The sequence below is a fragment of the Mytilus galloprovincialis genome, chromosome 8 (genome assembly GCF_965363235.1).
Source record: "Mytilus galloprovincialis chromosome 8, xbMytGall1.hap1.1, whole genome shotgun sequence".
Classification (NCBI taxonomy): Eukaryota; Metazoa; Mollusca; class Bivalvia; order Mytilida; family Mytilidae; genus Mytilus; species Mytilus galloprovincialis.
This window is the reverse complement of record NC_134845.1, coordinates 42,795,361-42,812,307: the sequence shown is the minus strand read 5'-3', so window position 1 is coordinate 42,812,307 and position 16,947 is coordinate 42,795,361. Positions and strand designations below refer to the sequence as shown.

Sequence of the window (16,947 nt, the reverse complement as noted above, 5' to 3'; positions counted from 1 at the left end):
AATATAGATGGCAAGTTTTTAACAAAACATAAACAATTGACCAGTACTGAAAGAATTTTTACTATTCATTGAGACATCTCAGAAATGCAGCACCCCAAAACCAACCATGTACAATGTAAATAAGAACTATAAATCAACATTTCAATACATAAGAGCATAATTTCATGACAAAACTGAAGGGATATTTATAGAACTATCTTTAAATTGACATTGGCAATCAAACCACTATTATTTTTTTTCAAAACAAAAATGATGATATGGAATTGAATTAGGCAGCCATTCTTGAGGCCCCTCATGGGGGGGTCCTAGTAATCACATAATCACCATTTTTTTGCCAATATAATCACATAATCATTAAATATTTGCTTATCTTTAGTAATCAAATAATCATAAACTAAAAATACAGTCCTAGGTAATCAAATAATCATGAAATATTTGGCTTAATAATCAAATAATCATTAAAAAAACGGCCAAGTAATCACATAATCAAAAACCCCATGAGGGCCCTCATTCTTTAAATCACATTCATTTTTTAAAATTCTTTTCAAAGTTCAGAGTTCTAGATACCTTTTTACAAACTGTAAACAAAAATCTGCAATCACATTTAACAACTGAACATACCAACTAAAATCAGGCTGTAAATTTCATTACAGTTAAAATTATACTTTATATATTCATTCAGCTCTCATAAAGCAATAACACAAACATATGTAAAATGCACAAGCCCACTGATTTGAAAATGTTCAACTTCCATAGGTTGGACCAATCAGTAAACATAACTAAAGCAGATGTATTCTCAAAATATTTGGTACATTTAAAGGTAATTAAACATGTAAAATGCATAGCTTTCCAGTTCAATGTATATGAGAACAGGGAATAATGGTCAATAAGTACAGAACAAAAGGTAACAAGTATAAAAAATAGATAATAAAGGAGTGCTTAAATACAAAGAAAGAGAAAAATATACAAAATTATAAAGAATAGAGAAAAATAGCTTTAACAACTAAAGAATATAGAATTGAAGGACCCTTATCTAGACCCTTTTATATGCAATGTAATAATAAACATAATCACTTTTACTGTGCACCATTAAACAAATTTTTTGGGGGTATAAATCTTAATACTTGCATCCCTTTCAGAAAATAGTTATCTTTTGATGATTAGGTCTCTTGAGACAAGTTGTACTGTTATCATACAGGTATATTATAAATTGTCACAGCTTTATTGCAAGTACAGGTATCTTAAGTCCATTTATTTGGTGAATTAACAATCTCTGACCTCCAGACTTGTTAAAAAGAAATCATCTCTACAGAAAGATACATATTACATGTAAGGCCAAATAAAAAAGTATGTGTGGTTCCAGTTACATCTGAAAAAAGTAAGGGTAGGTAGGTAGGGATTTTTTTTTTATTTTATGTTTTATTTTTACATTGAGTCTATGGGAGCAACATTCTGACTTTAACAGTGCTTAATGAAAAATGACAATAAAATCTTTAGGGTATGCTATTTTTATGCCAAAAAAGTAGAGACGGTAGGGTTACTGGAACCACACATATATTTTTATTTGGCCTAAGTTTCAAATTTTGAAGGGTATTTCCAATCAGGCAACAAAAATTATCATTTTTTATGAGCGATACACAATACATATATAACTTTCAAATTTGCATGATTTTAAGGTTTGTTCATTGCAAAGCATTTTAAAAGAACACTACAAGTAAAATTGTTGACCTTCAGTATACATTGTAAAGCCTCCAATACATAGAAAACTGTAAGGTGCAGTTTACCCAACAAAAAAATCTAAGTAAAATATAACAGACCTTAAACAATGTCATTGTTTTCATACTTGTTAAAATTGACTATTTCAATGGCACCAATGTGATTTTTTAAACATTATCTACACAAGCGTATTGCTATGATTTCTGAGCCCTGGTTTTTAATTGCTGAATCATCTCTGTCATCTTAATGGAAGCACCAATTTTCATACCAGTCAAACTGCTGATCTGGTCTTTAGTTAATTCAAGCAACTTTTTACCATCAACTTTCTGAAAATAAAATGAAAAGTTAGCTGCTAAAAAAACTATATATACAATGATGAAGTGTCCATTTTTTTTTACAGTGTAAATTGCTTAATTTGACACACTGGGGGACCAGACAAAAATGTTGGATTAAGCAGGTTTTTCGGAATACTCAGTTTTTTTCTGCACGGAAAGGCATTTTTTTGGACTCTAAAAATGTGTCAGTTAAAGCAGGATTTTGGAAAACTCCGGTGTCAGATTCCACAGGTTACACTTTACTCGTAAAATGTCTCTATAAAATTGATATTTTTTGCAAGTTTCTGTGGACGCAACTGGTTAACATATTGTTTGAGGAAAACAATGCTGTCATGCCTCTCATCCTAATGTTGTATATTTTGGTTTTGACAGAGATATATAGATTATGTATTGTACAAATGTTATAGAACTTCTGACAGTTCCTTTGAGAATAAGGTGATATCTGATAACATATAAGAATAGTAAGAAACAAAGTTAATCAAATGTCTTATTCAAATGGAAATTTATGAATTGACAGCAATATTCTTGGTTGCATTGTAATTCATTTAAGTGGATTTTCTTGTTTCTGATGCTAGTTTTTTTCATGAGGTTTAAACCAACTCTGTCATTATATACATGCACATGTTAAAAAATAATTTTTTTAATAAGGATATCGATATCAAATTTTCCGAATATTATTTCATTTTCAAACTCAAAGTGTCATTATACAACTTTTTTCTTCCAATTAAAAATAAAAACATTTAAGAACAAACTTACACTTCTAACAAAACTTTCCCAAAACGAAGCACAATCATTGACTTTGAGGAAATAGCACACATCAGAAACAGTCCACTGATCTGGAGGAATGGTTAAATGTCTCTGAGCCAACTGGCTCGATTTAGTACTGTCTACAGGGTTAGTTCCCCCTGATTTTGACATTAACAGATTTGATAATGCTGTTTTTGTAACACTAGGTTTTGATGATGGTGATTCATTGCTGCCTGATCTAATGGATTTTTCTTCAGAAAATGATTGATGAGGACTTAATGATGGTGGGAAATCTACATCTTCTACTTCCGTTTTCACTGTTTGAAAAGAAGAAAAAAAAGTATATTTTTGTTTGTGCGTAAACAACATTTTTTTACATGCAACAATAACAATTATATTACTGTTATGAAAAATTGTCTCTATCATTCAAGATCCTTGATACAAAAGCTTTTATACAAACCATGTTACCCATGTTCAGTTTTAAATGTAAGCGACACTTTCTAAACTAAAATGAATTAAGATATAATTGGAACACCAAATGGCACATTTTTTTTTATCTTTTGCTACAATCTTATTGTGCCTATACCAATAGGTATAGATTGTTTCATACATTTCACATAACAGTATCATACCTAAGTCATTTTTTTTCCATGGCCTGGTGTAACCCAAAGTACACAAGTTAATTATAAATAGCTTATTTTAAGTGATGAATATGCATAAAAAAAATTGTCATTGGAGGTTTAATAGACAACGATCAATAAATCCATCAATATTATTTTTTAAAGTTTTGACTTTATCCATATTTATAATACCTTTTATGGTTGATTCAAACTGTGATGAAAATGAACTGTTACTTTCTGTTTTGATGTTTCCTAACTCTCCTAATGGTAAGCCTGTTGGTGATAACTTCGGCTTTCGCTCTGTAAATATATACATGTATATAGTATATTATGAGTGTAAAACAAGTAAATATTCTGCAACTAGTTTTATTAATGAATTTAGGAGTCATAGTAAATATTTTTAACATGTTTTACCTAACCAAATATTCCAAAATTCAGACTGTATTGGTTAAATTGTGCCATGGACAAATGTATTTACAAGGAAGGAGAACTGGCAATCATAAACAATTATGAATGGAGTCCCAATGTTTTCTTTTTTCTTTTTCTGTACATATGCATCTCTCTTTTATAAGTATTCTTTTAGTCCTGTAAATGCATTGGCATTTAAAAAGTTGGAATGCAATTTGTAATTTATCTTTTTTCTACTGGAAACAAGCTGGTTTTCGAACAGATCATTGATGTAAATAATTCAAGGTTTAAAATCAGTTTCTTATAAAATGGAAATTAATTTTGAATAAATTTTGTATAAACAGTAACACATATCATATTTGCTGCTTTAAATACTGTCCAATAACATGGCTTAAATTTTACACATATTAACTTTATATAATTATGATTGTATATCTTACTTGACTTACTCTTTCTTGGACCTTTATAGATCTGTGTCTTTCCTTTTCTTTTCTTACTAAAAGGGGATTCTTTTACCAGTTTGGGTACAACTGGTACAGGAGATATTGGTTCAACTGTAAGAGAAATGGCAGATTTTACACCCTCAATAGTACTGAACTTTCACAATAAGGTTTTGAAAAATATTAGTGTTGTCAAATCGTACACTTTTGCCTAACCGGTTACTCATATAATCGTTCGACCGATTAACCGGTTAACTGGTAATTTTAGTTGATGTTCTAAGGCCTTATCAATTGTACCCTACACATACATATAAGATGAGGTATGAGTGTCAATGTGACTACCTTCCATCCAAGTCGTACATTTACGTTTTTATAATACAATGAATTGAAGTTTGTCCTTTGGTATTATAAGGCTGGTCTGTGAAGATTCCTGTCCAAGTTCATTACCAAATACACGGTATCAACTATGGCGTTTGTACTTACTTCAGATTGAAAAAAAAACCCAAAAAAAACGTCTTGATCTCGTAGAATTGAATATGTCTGAAACCGATGATTCTTCCATTTTGTCTTGTTGTCTTCGAAAATAATGTGAGGTGTTTCAATGTTGAATTAATCCTATTAATCGTACCATCAATTATATATTGATTAAATTCACTTTGGTTTGCTTTTTTACAGTTTTTGAGTTAGCATTAAGTTTAAAATATGACAAAGACCTGCACGACAGAGATTGCACATTCAGATGTAGGTCTACACAATATAAGATAAAATATGAAATGATGAAGTAAATCGTAAAATTTGATCGTGTTACCGATTAGAAATTACTGTTAAAACATGTAACTAATTATGTTTCCTTAAGATCTTGCCCCGAGCTGAGAGTTCTAATTAATTTCATATTTTTGGATTATGAATTGCAATCAATATACTGGACAATTGATCACTCAAAATATTACCAAGACGACAATTTGTAAAGAAAACACATCTATTTAATGATGTCAATATAAATTTATATCAATTCTTTAAAAAAATTGAATAAAATTCTGGTTAACCGGTTAGCATTTTTTGGTATTCGGTATTCGGTCATTCGAACGGTTAACCGGTTAATCGTTGACAACACTAAAAAATATACACAAATAAAATGTTAAATACATGTATGTTGTTGCTCTAAGACAATATTTGTCTGGGTAATGAAATTGATTTAAATAAATATGCAGATATAAAAAAAAAAAAAGATGAGGTATGATTGCCAAAGAGACAACTCTCCACAGAGACCAAATTGACACAGAAATTACCAACTATAGGTCACTGACGATATATCCTGTTCAGTTGTGGTTTGCATAAAAAATAATCAAGTCTAAAAAAGATATTTAATTTGACAACTGGCTCATGAAATATTACCTTATCATGACCAAATGCATGTAAAAATATCCCTGTAAAACACGATAAAAGGGATGAAAAGCAATGATAAAGGTCAGGGGCGGACCAAGCCATTTTAAAAAGGGGGGGTTCCAATTACATGTCCCCATTCAAATGCATTGATCGTCCAAAAAAAAGGGGGGGTTCCAACCCCCGGAACCCCCCCTCTGGATCCGCGCCTGAAGGTAAGATTGTATTGCCAAGAGGGGCTGTTTGTTACATTGGCTTCTTACCAATAGGTCATTGCCTCACACTAAGCTTAATTGGAATACATATTACTCACTTTTAACCCTTGGTCCTTCTAAACCATAGTTCATGACCTCACACCAACCAACAGGATATAAATCAGCTGTTTCACAGTCAACCCACTGGTCATATGTAACCTCCCAACCATCAAAATGAATTCTCAATAATCGTCCTACAACTCGACTCACAGTGGCTACACATATCAATCTGAAAAATAACATGAAAACTATATAAGAAGGAAAGGAGTAATGAAGGGAAGTTGAAAGGGAGGTAGATTCATGGTAGTATGTTCATGGGTTGCATGTAAAATTCGATTAAATGTCTATCAGAAAGTAGTATTTGTTGGATTTTGAAGGTCCAATACTACATCCCCAAATCCATTTTAGAGCAATAGCCCTAAAAAAATGTTACAAAATTGAAATAACAATCAAATATGAACAAATGCCTTCATTTATAAATCAAGTGATTATCTCCCTTAATAAGAAACTAACATATTATTACAAACTGATATTTCTACAGTACCTTGGTTCCATCAGATCAACAGCTTCAACTTTGTTAGCAGGTTTGAACCCATGCTTTGGTATTTCCTGCAAAAATGTTAAATATTTTAATGACATATTATTATACAGCCGTGACCAAAATACTATGGAGAGTTAAATGAAAAAGTGATCATCAATTAGGCAATCTAAAATAGTGAGATTGAGTCAGATAGTACTCTTTAGAATTCCTATAGTTGATCATAATTGCCTTTTCAGGGCTACCTTCTATTTTCAAAACACAGCTATAACTTAAACAACCTATCATGCTTTTGGCTATCAACGGAATATAAAGAATACAAATGAATACCTTATCAAACAGTTTAACAGGAGCTGCTGATGATTTCGTCTGTCGTAAATATTCAAACCATTTGAACTGCCCTTTATATCCTGAAATAACAAAAAATAGGAAAATTGTACTTTAAAATATGAGTTTTCTTTTGCAAGAGGATAGAAATTCTTAGATTTAATTTTTTTTAATTTTACACAAATAAAATAATATTCATTACATGTTGCCCATCGAACCATTCTTTTTAACAAAAACTTCTTTGTCTTATATTTCAAAGTGTACCATGTCCAAAAATTACAAATAGATGGCTGCTCATTTCTCCAAAATAAGCAATCATTGAAGTATTAAAGCTGATTCTGTAATCTTCAATTATGGTAAACAAAAGCTATGTTAAAACATCTCTCATACTAAAATTTCATAAATATTCAAATAAGGAGAAGTTGTAGATTGCCATTGAGGCAACTAAAAATTATTATACATATTAAGAAGTACAATATTTTGATTTTAACTTTCCATATCTACATTAACAACACTTTTTTTTCACCCCCCCCCCCCCCAAAAAAAAAATACAATGATTGTGTATTAGCAAACCTCTAGGTGGTGTTAATTCTATTCCATTAACTTCACAGAATCCTACAGGGAAGATACATGGTGATGTAGAATGATAGTTGAACCAGTCTGTTCCATTCTGAGCTATAGAACCATCTATTCCAATCATCAAATAGTTATTCTTCAGAACCTTAAAAAAAACAACCATTTTATTAAAAAATATCAATACATCAATTGTGTATCCATACATTCCAAATCATTTCAATCACATCTGGTTTCTTATCATTGTAAGAAAAGTCAATAAAGTGAGAGAAAATAAATGTCCAATTCATAATTTCATTTCACATATTTTCAATGTTAAGTCAAAGGCCAAAGTAAAAAATCCTTTAACAGAAACATTTTCAAGAACTTAATTAGAAAAGAAATTGTTGGTTTTTTTATTACTCCTACCATTTGTATGAAAGTTTCAAAATTTGAGAAATAATTGCATCAGATTTATTACAATTTAACCAACTATACCATTAAGCACAGCACTAAATTATATGTACAAACAATATTTACCTTCATAACAGTGGCTACACATATTGCAGAAAGGTTGAGTGGATCTATGGCTTCCAATTTCATACCTTCTTGGAATTTAGCTCCATGAGGTGGTTCCTTCTTCTGAAAATTGAAATGTTGGTTTAGCAATTAAGCAAAAAAGTATATCAGAACATCATTTCACTTCATTAATATTATGCAGTGGTTTCCATCCTGATTTGCATATATTTTTCATTTTGTGTTTACAGCTGCATATCTTAAAAGTATATACAAACATTCCAGAAAGGATTTAATACTCTTGAAAACTATAGGAGTTGATAAAATGGGTATTCTTTATTGAGAATCCTGATTGAAATTGATGACAATCAACCCAAAATAGTGAAATAATTTCTATGCAGAGTCAAACTTGGTGCACAGATAACAATAACAGAGGTGTCTGATAGATAGACACATTTCTTTACATAAACTGGTATATGTAATTTTACCATGAGTTGACTCTTCAACCACATATTTATCAATGACTATGAAATATTATCATTAATCACTATGTATATATTTGTGATTATTAAATGTCTGACCATAAAATAAATCTTAAAGGTATAGAAATTTACAGGTAAACAAACAATTGCAGATGAATTATCAAAGTATTGTAAATGAATATGGATTCAAAGCATAAATGTGTCTAAAAATAAATTCTTAAAACTTTAAATATTTTTTAGTTAACTGTTAAACACTGTGTCCTAGATACTGACCTTTTCGAACATATCAGGTGTGACATCATCAGGATCATACTTGTCCATCGTTATTTTGTTTAAACATTTTGATCTGTATTCTAAAAAAAAATTCAAAAACGTTATTTGTTTTCTATACAGATAGAAGCTGTGACAAAATCACAATTGAAATGTATCATATTGAACTGAAAACCATGTTACAAAATGCATTTTTGTAAGACTGATGGGTTATTTTTTTTAAATTTATTTTTGACTTTAATAACCTTTTAGTATCTACTGAGACATATTTCATACATTTCATTTAAATATATTTTTGATATTTTTTTGATATGTGACTAATGTTTTTATTTCTATATTCCATCAGATAATATCTGTATTTATATTCTTGTTTAAATATTTTATAAACATTCACCGCAGTTGTCTCATGATTTGAAACGCAATTACATTTCTGTAGAGTGATAAAGATAAATGTCAAGAAATAGTATCATTGATTCAATGAGTTGTCTTGTAATTTTGACTTACCACCAAATGTTTTAAATTATTAAATGTTTATCAATATGAATTTAATTTTTAACAGAATAAAAATCTTATTCCAAAAGTCTTTAAAATATAATCAAACATCTGACACATTAATCAGATTCCATATATATCAGCATACAATTATTATAAAATCTAGAGTCAACATAAACAAGTGCTTAAAGGTGACATCTTTATAAAAGAACATCAGAGCGTTAATAGAAGACTATTACTATGCTTCTGTAGATTCATTACCGTATAGCGTGTGTAAAATTTTTCTATTTTCATAGAATAAGGTTAATGAAATATTTTGGCAGTTATTATTTTGGTGGATTCAAAACTTTTATCAATACCCTTGCATGTGCCGTTTTAAATTGGCGGAATTTATTTTTTTCGATTCTGTTCTATCCGTGAAAAATAAGCGAAAATTAGCAACCCCGGAAATTAACCGGCTATACAGTATTATTCCTTGGATATACATTTTTGTGGATTTTGTGGGAACAGGTAAACCACGAAAAAAAAATGTGAAACAAATACCAAATTTTCTATATATGCTTGTATACAGATTTCAGCAAAACCATGAAATTAAATATCCAGGAACATGTAAGTTTTCCTTAATCCATGAAATTTGGTAACCACGAAAATAAATGAATACACAGTAATTGATTATGTAATAATTCTAATTAACGGCATCTCATTTCATCTATTACACTTTAAAGCATATGATATTCATCTAAAATAGATAAATGATTCTCAACTAACCTTGAGTAGCATGCAGTTTATGTCCTGAAGTCTGTGACCACCCTATAGGGTGAACCAATGGAGATCTCATATGGCACCAGAACTCATCAATCTCTTCCTATATAAAAAATATAAATCAACTCAAAAAATTTCATTTGTTACATTTATTAAGGGCTTTTTCAGATTAACAATATGGGTGAGGTGAAGCACTTTTTTAAGGCCATTGCATTTTGATTTGCAGACATGACCACATAATTTGATCCTCACTTCACCTACACAAACATTATCAAAGTGTCTTCCAAACCTACTAAACCCTCCCCCTACATTTTTCTGGAATAGCTCTAACACACTAAATATTTCTATATTGTCTGCAGTTTTGAAGGGAAAATATTTTTTTTAAACTATTTTCAGTTTTGCAAGTTAATTGGATAAAAATATCTTTCTTTGGTTGAATAATTTTTTGGAATAATTTTTCTAATTGGAACTTCTTTGAGAACTGGCTTTGAGCAAAAAGTTATCATTAAAGAAGTAACTCTAAAATTCATGCATCAAAACAACAGCTAATGCATATTTCTCTTCTTCCGAAATTGTTGGTGCCCCAAAATATCTATTTTTCATTTTGTTAATTTGTTGGTTTTTTTTTATTTTGACTTGATTATCTATATTTTGTGCTATATTTTCTGAGAGAGATAGTTCTATGTGTAAATGTTGTACCTTAGAATCTGTATAATGTAGTCTAAGTCTTCCTCCAACAACTTCTTGAACTTTAGCTACCTTCATGGCAGACACACACATTTTATCAACTACTTCTAACTGCATACCTTTCTTGATTGGAATGTCATTGATACATTCTACAACCTTAAATGTGTAAAATACAAATTTTAATCAGTTATTTTTTTAAAATAAAATAGGACAAATTTGAGTTGTGTTACTTGATTTCCAAGTGAAAATATTCATCATTACTACTACTACATTGTGTGTGTGTGTATTTTTCTTTATAATACTTGTTAGGAGTTACTATTTATATTTGGTCTCTGCATATTCTATATTTATCCTGAAAACTAAAAAATTAAGACAAATGTAGCATATGAAAATTATTTATGTGGACAAAGCATTTAATTACCGGCAATCAATAAATAACTTATAAATACAATTTTATAGAAAACTAAAATATTTTCCTGTCATACTAACTTACCTTATTATAAAAGTTACTTGGAAGAGTTCTAGCTCCTGTCAACCTTTTGATTAGATACTCCTTCCAGTCAATATATTTGTCCTGGATACCTGGAAAAATATCATAAACTTTTAAATAGTTTACCTTGAAACAACATTTTGACGGAGCCAATTTGCAGAAAGGGTTCTTCCTTTTCAAGTATTTTTTTTTAGAATAAAGGCATACTTTTAGAGGCTTATACAAATATAACTTCAATTTGTTTTTATTCGATAGATCAACCTTGCTGGTCTATTTTTGAGATATGCATCACATGCAGGGTGAATTTTAGATGGTAGAGAACATAAAAGTAGAATTTCATGCAACAGGCCTTGCTGTACAGCAGGTTTCAATGGAACAGCCCTGTCAAAATACTAATCTGAATAAATATACATCATCATACAGTGTAGAAAAAGTTTGCTTAAGAATTGTGTTTGTGCATAAAAAAATCAACAAGATATAGACAAAATCTTTTTACATTTATCAAGAAATAAGACTATGTTGACAGTTTCCTATGAAATGCTTTTCATTTCTGCCACACCACTTACTTTTTGGTGGGACTAATGGTTTGCCTACAGTTGCACACCATCCTACAGGGTGAACATCTTGTGTACAAAGATTAATCCAGAAATCATATGTTGACTCATTTCCAAATCCCTCAAATCTCATCAGAGCTTTGTATCCTGCAAAGTTTCAAACAATTTTGTTCATGTTGTTAATAATTTAAGAAAATGCTTCCTGAAAAAAACTTATTCATGCATCCACACAACCTAGTTTTAATCAGTTAATTTATAAATTCCAGAATACAATTAGCTTGCTGTATATTATACCTCAAAGCATGTAATACTTTAATGTAATGATTCAACTTCAGGCTAACATACTTTATTTAAAGTAAAACTGCCTTTTGTTTTTGCAAACTTGTAACAATAGTATGTATAATGTGATTAGATTCTTGTAAAGATAATGGTTCATGGGTTCAGTTGAATGTACAAACAGACACAATCTTACCTGCTACTTTAACAACTGTAGCTATCCAGAATGCATGTATGTCACACAGATGATTCTCTAACTCAACTTTCATACCAGTATTGATATTCTGCCAGTGGTCAGACATTGGACACTAAAAAGGTATATAAAAGTATATAAATAGTGCAGGCCATTTATCATCATGTGACTTGAACTTCCTTTTCAGTATTATCTGTGCATGCAAAAGGGAAAAGTTAAAGTTTGAAACTTAAATTTGTTGTTATATTACATGTATTTTGATTCAATATGATTCAATAAGATGGGGAGGCCATATACATGATATAACAGAGATTAAACAGTCACTTCAGTTAGATTTTTCAAAGAAAAAGAATAACAGAATATGTCTAAGCCCACTTTTCTCTCTATAAACAAAAAGATGACATAAATGGTGCCCATGAACTTATCAGCCAATATTTAATACACAATTTCTATAATAATAACTTACATGTTTAAAACATGTGATTGGTGCTGCATCACTGCCTGTTTGTGCCAAGTAAGGGCCCCAGTCAAAGCCTTTCATTCCTCCTGAAATAAAAATTGATGTTCATGTGTATCAGTTTATTGCAATAGGGTATCTCCCAAGTATATCATTAAAAATAAAGGATTATCAAAAAAAAAAGTGTTCTGAAATTTGTTACCTGATCTGACAGTTAATTTTATTTTAAATTGTTTTACTTTTATTTTTATATAAGTACTTTAACTTATAATATTATCACTATTTCAACAACAAAACATGCTAAAAGAATGAATAGGTACACAATTTATAAATCAATTTCACAATACAATAGATAGCCTAAACAAACTTAGATACGATTTATTAATATAGAAAATGTAATGCCCAACTTATATTTCACACGTCAAAGCATGTATTAAAGTTCTAAACAATTACATAATTAAACATGAACCCTCATACCCATATGGTATAAACATGAATATTTACCTGGTCTTTTTGTTACAGTTTTTGGATACAGACTCTGAACAGGTTGTGGCAGTTTACTTGGAATATTCATCTTTTTTCCTGGAATCTTTTTCTGTAAAATTTAAAGCAAATCAGTAAAGTTCATATTTATGTGTAATTGTGAACAGTTATTTATATATATAATTCAGTTAAAACATCAAGGACCAGAAGCATGTGATTCAAGTTTAAACATATTAGAATGAACTGTAATAAACTCTTCTGTAGCATGCAACAATAATGGTATTTCAGAGTTTCTCACTTTAGTTTAATTTTTTTTTAGAAATTTACATTTAGTTATAAATGATGAATTCAATCATGAATGATTAACATATTTTCTAACCTACCTGTTGGGTCTTGTCAAATGTGGTCAATGGTTTCCCTTCCCGTTTGGCTGTAGCAAAGCTCCTGGAACATGATAAACTACAAAACCTCTTGGACTTTGAATAGAATGCATGTTTTATGCCAACTGATCCACATCTCTCACATGTAGCTAAACAATAAAAAAAAACATAGGTTCAATGTGTAAGATGTACAAATGACATAACATCATTTAACAATATTTTCACAATCAAATCATATAGATATACATTTTACAATCTTTTTTACTAATTTATTATTATCGCATCACTTCTCTTTGCATTTCAAAAAAGATCACCAAAAATAAAACCTACATGCTATTATCCTATTATCCTTAACATGCATGAAATATTTGCCACTGGACATAATGCAACAAATAATTAATCAATTAATCTTTCGTGCTACCAAGTATAATTTTCACAGCAAAAATTAAAAGTAACAAAAGTATGTCAAACAGAGAACAACCATAAAACATTAAAAACTCAAAAGAACAACACATTTAATATCGACAGGTAACCATCAGACATTTTGCCTGAAAAGAATTACATTAAAGATTTCAAATTTTGTATTGCCGTTTAAGCCTACCCATTCCATCTTTGCCATTCATGAAGCGATACTGAGTTTTCTGTTTATTTGATGCTGGGAAATATGTTTCATCGTCCTCATCATCACCTTCATCTGAAGAACTTCCACTGCCATCTTGATAACTGTCATACCCATCATACACACCTAGTCCAGAAAAATATTCTTCTTCACCCTGCAAACAGAAATTGGTTTAAAACTACCAGGGTATATAACATATTCTAACACTGAGGAACTTACATACGAGTTGTTGTCCTGCTTTATATCTTGGAAGATTTTATAAAACATATCAATAACTTGACTACACTTGAAGTGCTGGAATGCCTTGAAATATGGTATGATAAAGGGAGAATTGATTAACAGGCGTTTTCATGTGCCGCAATACTTCTTTGATTGAATTTAAAATCCTGCATAATTTGACTCAGTTTTACTAATGATTTTGTGTCATTTTCATGTTTTAGCCAAGTGATATTTATTTTGTATTGACATTTATTTCCAAATAAGGATGCTTGGATCATTTTATTCTTTGTAAAACCTATGCTAAAACTGGTGTTTGAGTTGACAGATGAGAGGCCACAAGATGTTTTGGTTAATGAGCCATTAAATGCATAAATGATAAAACCTTTATTGTGTCAATTTTTTCCAAAATCAAATTGTTTCATTCCTAGGAACATTGAGGAATCGTTATTATATGGTGTTGCAGACCAATCTTGAGTAAAACAGGTACAAAATGTATCATCTGGTTTTACAAAAATGAATTAATAACCTTAAAACAGATACAAAATGTTGATATGCAATTCACATGAGAGGGGTTTAAAATAAAAACTTACTCCTACATTACTGCCTCCATATACAGAATCAGATCTGGAATCACCTATACTCATATTGGAATCTTCCTGTTTCTGGAATGAGTCTACAGACATATTAGACTCTCCTGCTTCTGTTATAGAACTCCATCCACCCCAGTCTAAAGATAAATATAATACATATTATAATATATACAACATAATGTTTATTACAATGACATGAAATTAGATTGTCAATTATCAATAATGGCCTTAATGTTTTAGTGTGTCATGTGTGTATGACATCATGTATGAAGACTAATGTTTGACCTCTTGCTACAATGTATGTCAATCCAGTTATTAACCAATCACCAAATTATCAGTTGTAAACACTATATTATTTCATCAGAATAGGAGACTGAAGCTTCAAAATCGAGGTTCAACAGTATAACTTTACACATTGGCAGTTGCAATATGGTGGAAGTTCCGTTTGGTGGTATGTAATATATCGAAACAAGACTTAATTTTAGGAAAGAATTCATAAACATGAACATGATAAAAATCTTTGTACACGAATAGTTGCTTAATAATTCTAAATTTCTTTACAAAATAACTTAAAGATTACTATTTTATTTTAAAATTTAATGTACATACCTGGTTCTATCGGGTCCTGAAAGTGAATAGAAAATTGTATATTTTATTTGTAAACAATAATCTTGCTCTTTTTAGAATGACCTTTTAAATGTTTATCTACTGAAATAAAAAAAAACTCTATGAATTGTATAAAAGTCATACAGGTATTTGAGAAAATAAATTAAGGATACAAAATTAAAAAGTTCTGTTGCTATTTTTGTCATTTATTTTTTTATTTTATAACTATATCCAAACTTGTACCAGTAATGCTAAATGAATACATGTAGTGCGAGGGTACACTGATGTCCAAGTAAACTCTTGAACAGGATCGATGGATGTGTGTCACTTACTTATTTTCAACCTAACACCAAGGACAAATCCCCAATTCAACACAGGGAAGTCACTAATTATGGTGGAGAAATATTAAATACTGGGAGAGAACCCCCATGCAACTCAGTTGGAGCAGACAAACCAAAGAGATAGCTGAAGGTTATCTCCTTGTCAAAGTCAGGGGCCACTTTGACCAACTGAGACTAGTCACCAGTGCCCATTGTACCCAGGACCTTCAGCATTTAAGCTATTCTTTTTCATCACTAGACCAAGAACCCACAGTTATGCATACTATTCGTCTCTTTTAATTCATATAGACAAAAGGGGTACAACACACCTTATAGCTATTTGACAAATCTTTGCCAATTTAACTTTTGACTTCATACAATAACATTGATCACTTTCCGTTGTGGCATCAGATATTTTTTATAGTGTGCAACTTCGAAATTTGACAGGACCCTTTGTGATGTCAAGGTATGGCCAACAAATAGAGATAACATATATTAAATGATCCATATGCTGCCTTCAAGTTCAATTACCCAACTCAAAATTGCATCACCCCAACAAAATTCAGTTGTTTTTTTTCTTTTGAATTCTTACAAATACACATTTACAAGCTTTAATACAAAATGGATTACATTTATAAACTTAATATCTGCAAGATGTGAAATGCTGCTGGACAAAAAAAAGTTGGCAAGTATCCAAAACTACCCAATTTCGTCTGATGATTTCCTAGATGTGTACAACACACAAAATCATGAAAATTAATCTGAAATATATTTGTTTACACTGTGTGACTAAAATGAACCCTAAAATCACCGCTTTATGGAGTTAACTGTCAGTTGAAAACAGCTTGTCAAAATGTAAACATTCAGCAAAATTGACACGACCGCAAAGCACAACATAAACAAACCCTTATTTCCATGCATAAACCCATTTTCAATCGAAAACTCTTACCATTTGATTATCTGGTAGACACTTAATGAATTCTAGACGTTGCACAATAAATTTGTTTATATGCAATCATCTAACAGTGTTTTGTAGACTCAAAATAACATTGTCTGCTACACGGTGCCTGGATTTCAGGGACAAACACAAGTCTCTGTAGGACAACACGCATGCGTACAAATTTACGGTGAGAACGTTACAAATAATTTAATTGGACAATTTATTCATAAAGTTGAGAATGTTAGAATTTCAACCAATCAAAGAACCCCATACAACCGATCCATAAAAGGT

At 30.4% G+C, this 16,947-nt stretch overlaps 1 protein-coding gene across 2 annotated transcripts; it reads right to left on the bottom strand.

Moving 5' to 3' along the window:
- Positions 1 to 283: 283 nt before the first annotated feature.
- Positions 284 to 16,824, bottom strand: LOC143041996 (MBT domain-containing protein 1-like). 2 transcript variants are annotated; one of them, XM_076214191.1, is made up of 22 exons: positions 16,666 to 16,824; positions 15,400 to 15,415; positions 14,791 to 14,927; positions 13,964 to 14,135; positions 13,366 to 13,511; positions 13,004 to 13,094; positions 12,509 to 12,588; positions 12,046 to 12,157; positions 11,586 to 11,720; positions 11,023 to 11,111; positions 10,542 to 10,685; positions 9,849 to 9,945; positions 8,592 to 8,671; positions 7,861 to 7,962; positions 7,342 to 7,489; positions 6,772 to 6,851; positions 6,448 to 6,512; positions 5,963 to 6,132; positions 4,267 to 4,380; positions 3,611 to 3,718; positions 2,808 to 3,115; positions 284 to 2,042 (listed from the first exon to the last, which is right to left on the bottom strand). In XM_076214191.1, exons 1-22 carry the CDS (start codon positions 16,666 to 16,668, stop codon positions 1,911 to 1,913), a joined length of 2,529 nt encoding a protein of 842 aa, XP_076070306.1. In that variant the 5' UTR covers positions 16,669 to 16,824; the 3' UTR covers positions 284 to 1,910. The 2 variants fall into 2 exon arrangements, with proteins under 2 accessions (XP_076070306.1, XP_076070307.1); XM_076214192.1 differs by having other exon boundaries at positions 4,276 to 4,380.
- Positions 16,825 to 16,947: the final 123 nt, after the last annotated feature.